A 5,147-nucleotide genomic window follows, 5' to 3' on the forward strand; every position below is an offset into this window, starting at 1 on the left:
ATGAAAATAAATCAATCATGGCTAGCTTGAAATAAAACAAAAAGAGGAATAGCATGCAAACGATCTGCCTTAAAATCTATAATATAAATATATTATATATTAACCTTGTTTTTAAGATCTACCAAATAATTTTCAAATAGTGGGTTGATGCCTTGATTGAATGGAACTGTCTTTGGTCTACCCATTTGCTTAATGTCAAGAAATAGGGCCGCATGTCTTTTCTTACTTTCAATTCTTTGACATTACCAAAAACCTAATGATAATTTTCAACTAACATTATCATTTTCCCCCTCAAATAAAATACAGTAAAAAAATATCAGTTTTCCTTTTAATAAATACTTTTACTCATAGTACCAAATACTCTCACAGTTTTGTAGCTTTCAGCCTTTCACTCATCAAGTAGCCAAATGTGAAAAGGTTGGGGTTATCAAATAGTGGCATCGCTTCCCACCTCATAATTCATATCCCTGAGGTCTAGGGATTAAATTTCATGGAACTCATTTTTAGATTTTTTCATATCCCCTTCAAGTGAATCCCCTTTATCTTACCTTTAAAATAAAAATAGTCAAATCTAAAGATATTTTTGCTGAATAGCCTATACATGTTCTGGTTGATACCACAATAGCAACTTAACAAGGTAAGGAACAAGACAAAAGTTTGGAGGGACATTACCATTTACCTCGCTCTTATAAGAGTAGAGTTCTAGTGAAATAGTAAATAGGCGGTTAATGTCTCGTTTCATATTGTCTTATAACAAGTCATATTTTAAATTCTGGAAAAAAAAAATAGTAGGAAATATGGCTAATAGCAACTAATACTAGAACAAACTTATCTGAGAAATGTCATGGCATGATGACTGCCTTGAAGTCGAAATTGTTGTGCATGATACACTATGCCTTATAGTCATGAACTTGATATATACACGGCATCTTTCTCTCCGGTATACAACAATGAGATTGATTGAAAACACCTTAAAATGTTTCCCGAAAATCGATCATAATGTGTTTTAGGAGAGTATTATCGAGAGCATAAGATTTTTGTGCAAGGTATTCTGCCACTCACCTGATTAATTAGTGTCTATTACAATTTACAAAGGCCTTGTTTGATCTGATATTCCTTCAATTTTTTAAACTCTAATATCATTGGAAATCAAAATTTTCAAGAAAGAGGGAGAAGCAAATTAAGCAACTAAACTACCATTAGCTCATTAAAGTTTACTTATTCAACCTTTGGTTCATTTAGAAAATATGTCATGGTGTACAATCATAAGTATATTCACAGATTTGATACTTTGATAAAAAGAGTAATAAACAATTTTTTGAAAAGAACGTGATACATCGTGATCATAATCACTATCATTTCTACATATACATTTCTCACCAACCATTTTCCACCATCATATATCACCTCAGCTGGTCCAACAGGACCACCACTAATCGACCTCCTTTCTTTTTCCATCCTTAAGGAATTTAAATAATCTTAAAAATAAAATATCAACAATTCTAATAATCTATTTATATCTAAATAAATAAATCATGTTGTCTTTCAAAGGACAAAATTAACAAAAGAAACATTTTCTCTCTTTTCTTACATAATTCTCCCATCCTCTCCCATCTTGTGGTGGATGAAAAAATATGAACATGAAAACACTAATTATTTGTTTTGTAAAAAAAAAATTGTTATTGATCTTCGGAACGTGACGGGGACCAAGGCGACATGTCCATGGGATAGCTTCCCAAAACCCTTAAGAAAGATGTAAACTCTTGAACTTCAGCAAGTGCATTTTGAGCTCTAGGCTCAGCCATAGAAGCCTCAAAGTCGACGTAAAACATGTACTCAAAATGCTTAGCGGTACCCACATTGGCATCATCGACGAGCCTAATAGGCCGGTGGCGATGGGGGCGGCTCTCGATCTTTGTAAGGCTAATGTTCCTGAAGGCAAATGCGGAGAGAACCTTAAACAAGGATGAGGTTCCCTTGCCTTCCCCATTGTCATGGGTTGCAAATACAATGCTTGTCTTGAAAGGCCGGTCGGTCCGAGGAATAATTGGCTCCCGGGCTAACATAACGAACCGGGTCACATTTCCGGAGTCATCTTGTATTCCATCTGCCAATATCTGTTTCATGTGACATTATTATGTTAATTCATTAATTGAATTTTAGTTGGTATCCAAACATATTAATTTTTATCAGTGTTTGGTGGGAAAGGTAACATGTGATCAGTGGTATCTGCCTATCTGTCTTGGCTAAAATGCATCCAAGGAAAAATGACATACCAAAAAATAAATAATAAAAATAGTTCCCATCATGCCAAAATATGTGGGGAAAGTCTACTTGTTCATTATAGAAAAATAGTATGAAATTTTCAACTTGAACTTATTTTTCATTTAGGAAAATGATGCCGAGTTTCCCTTAGTACCAATTATTAAGACTTGTACACTTCTATTATAGTTGGCTCTAATATTATAATATCGTTGGTCAATAAAGATACATGGTAGACGACGACATTATTTCTTATAAATTCTTTTACCAACCCTTTATTATTACACAAACTTGACGTCTTCAACCTTCTAGTTTCTATGTTGTTTTTCTCCGTAGTACTTCTTTTACCCGGTTATTTTGACTTATTTTTGAAAAATAAGTTCACGTAAATCCAACTAAAATTATATTAGTTGAATAAAGCAAAAAATGACAAATCTATTAAAAGATCTTCTTAAACGAAGAACGCTCTCCTAAGATTTGATCTCATAACTTGAATTTTATATACTAAAATTTTAACCACTAAATCAAGTAATTATCCATAGTCCATACCATAGCTCGGACCTAAAAACTAATTCATATCGAAAATATATTATTAGCCTATATCCAATACAAATTAGGAACTTAAACACGAAAAATAAAATTCCTATGCTGAATTTTCTTCTATGCAATAAATTATATTTCACCTATTAATTTCAACGTTCCTTAAAGTTAAAAGCATACCGATCCCCAAGTAACAATGAAATATGAGTTGAGCTTTCTTCCTTAATTAAAACTCAAACTGATTATCTCCCAATTGTTGAATGTTAAAATTATTGGCTCTTGTTGAAGAAATTGAAAACAAATGGTTTACCCACATGTTTAAAATTCTTAGGCAGTTGGTTCTTCTACCATACATGACTAATTTGGTTTTGATCACACTCATTCATCATCCAATCAAACATTAATCAAATTCCACGGGTAATAATCTCGTATTGGCGCAATCCATATGCAGAATTCTTCAATAATTCCAAATTCTCATTATTAATCAACTAATTAGCATTCAATACTCTCTAATTATATTACCGTCCTCAAATTTGCTTACTTTCATTATTGGGTGTTCATAAACAGATCTAAAGGAGGCATTAATAACAAACCCTCTAATCTACTTTAATTATTATCCCCTTTTCATGTCAATTTTCATACCATGTCAAACTGTAAAAAAAATAAAAAAAAAACCCAAACAAAAATATCTCCTACAATAGTTGTCATTTTTCAGGGATTGTCATATTCAATAGTAAACAAAAATAGGCGTGTCTAAACTTAAACTTAAGAGGACAATTAATGGAACCACGGATATCTTGACTTAATAGTTAAGATTAAAGTGTTGTGAACGATAGGTCACATGTGTGAATCTCCAATTCCTTCTTTGTACTGTCTTCGTGGCTCATATGGATAAAAATTTAATGGAGGGCGGAAAAGAAAAATACCTGTAAGCCATACAAATCAGCGGCGCGTGAGGAAGCAATAGCAGCAGTATCCCTCAAACCATTAGTAGCAACATATTCAGCAGCACCAGCAGTATCATCAACAGCTTCTCTAGTAACATTCAATCCCAACTTAGTTAAGGTATGTTCACACTGAGCCAAAGCTTGAGGATGAGAAATAACACGAGATAAATATTCTTTTCTAACACCAGGCAAAGCAAGCAAACAATGATGAACAGGTAATTGAACTTCTCCAACAATATGAAGTCGATGACGAAGTAAAAGATCATAATTCCTATGAATAGAACCACCTAAAGAATTCTCAACAGGTAAAACAGCTCTATCAGCAATCCAAAGTTCAACAGCTTGAAAAGCAACTTCAAATTGATCACATGGAATTGCTTCGCATCCAGGGTAGGCTTTACCCGCAGCTGCTTCGGAATAAGCACCAGGTACACCTTGATAGGCTACGCGAAGAGTGGAGCCGTGCATCGGAGCAGGTGAGAGATCGGTGGAGAGAGAAAGTGGTTTAGGGAGATTGTTGTTGTTTGTGGTGGTTGGTGTCGTTGTTGTGGTGGTTGATGTGGTGGAGATTGGGAGGAGACTTAGGGTTTTATGACCGTTTACGGTGGTGGAATTTGGATATGAATCTGAGTTTGGGTTTTCTTGAGAGGAGATTACTTTGGAAGAGAGGATGGCGCACGTGCTTTGCCAATCGGCACGTGAGCCTGAAACGGCACCGTTTCGAGGGAAGGTGGAGGAACATCGGATAGTGAGTTGACTCGGGTGGAAGGTGAGTTTGGTGGTGTTTGTTTGCCGAGTTCGGAGTGGGTTTGGTGTGGTGGTAGTTGGTGACGGAGATAACGCCTGCATTTTTGGTTTTGTTTTTTTAAAATTGTTTTAAACAAGAGTTATTACTAAGAGGAAAAATTGGAGAATGTGAATGAAAATGTTTTCTTTTTTTTTTGGGTGTCTTTTTTTTTTTTAATGTGTTATTGTTATGCTTGAAGTTCGCTAAAAAAAGGAACTGCAAGCTGAGGGTAAAGGAGGGGGGAGGAAGGGTTTATATACAAGAGAAGAGAAATGGAGAGAATGGGTGTATGTGTGTGCGTGTTGTGTGGTGGTTCGGTCAATCTCACACCTACCCCCTCCAATTTCTTGCTATTATTTTCTTTTTCTTTTGTTTCTGCCTTTTGGGAAATTTTCTTGGTGGGACCAACTTTTTTTTTAATTCCCAAAGAGAAGAAAATGATGTAATTTTAAAGGATGGTATTGTTTTACCTTTTACTCCCTCCGTCCCAATTTATTTGCTACATTTTATCATTTAGGTGTGTCCCAATTTATTTGCTACATTTGCAAATATTTTCATATATAGTACATAAGTCTCATACTTTATTTATAAATTTGTCATCACTCCTTCCT

At 34.6% G+C, this 5,147-nt stretch overlaps 1 protein-coding gene across 1 annotated transcript; it reads right to left on the reverse strand.

Annotated features, from left to right (window-relative positions):
* Nucleotides 1-1,270: 1,270 nt before the first annotated feature.
* Nucleotides 1,271-4,847, reverse strand: LOC104903657 (arogenate dehydratase 1). The gene is made up of 2 exons (XM_010691727.4): nt 3,729-4,847; nt 1,271-2,117 (listed from the first exon to the last, which is right to left on the reverse strand). The coding sequence occupies exons 1-2, from the start codon at nt 4,596-4,598 to the stop codon at nt 1,680-1,682; spliced, it is 1,308 nt and encodes a 435-aa protein (XP_010690029.1). The 5' UTR covers nt 4,599-4,847; the 3' UTR covers nt 1,271-1,679.
* Between the last annotated feature and the right edge of the window lie 300 nt (nt 4,848-5,147).

The sequence above is a fragment of the Beta vulgaris genome, chromosome 9, assembly GCF_026745355.1.
Source record: "Beta vulgaris subsp. vulgaris cultivar EL10 chromosome 9, EL10.2, whole genome shotgun sequence".
Classification (NCBI taxonomy): Eukaryota; Viridiplantae; Streptophyta; class Magnoliopsida; order Caryophyllales; family Amaranthaceae; genus Beta; species Beta vulgaris.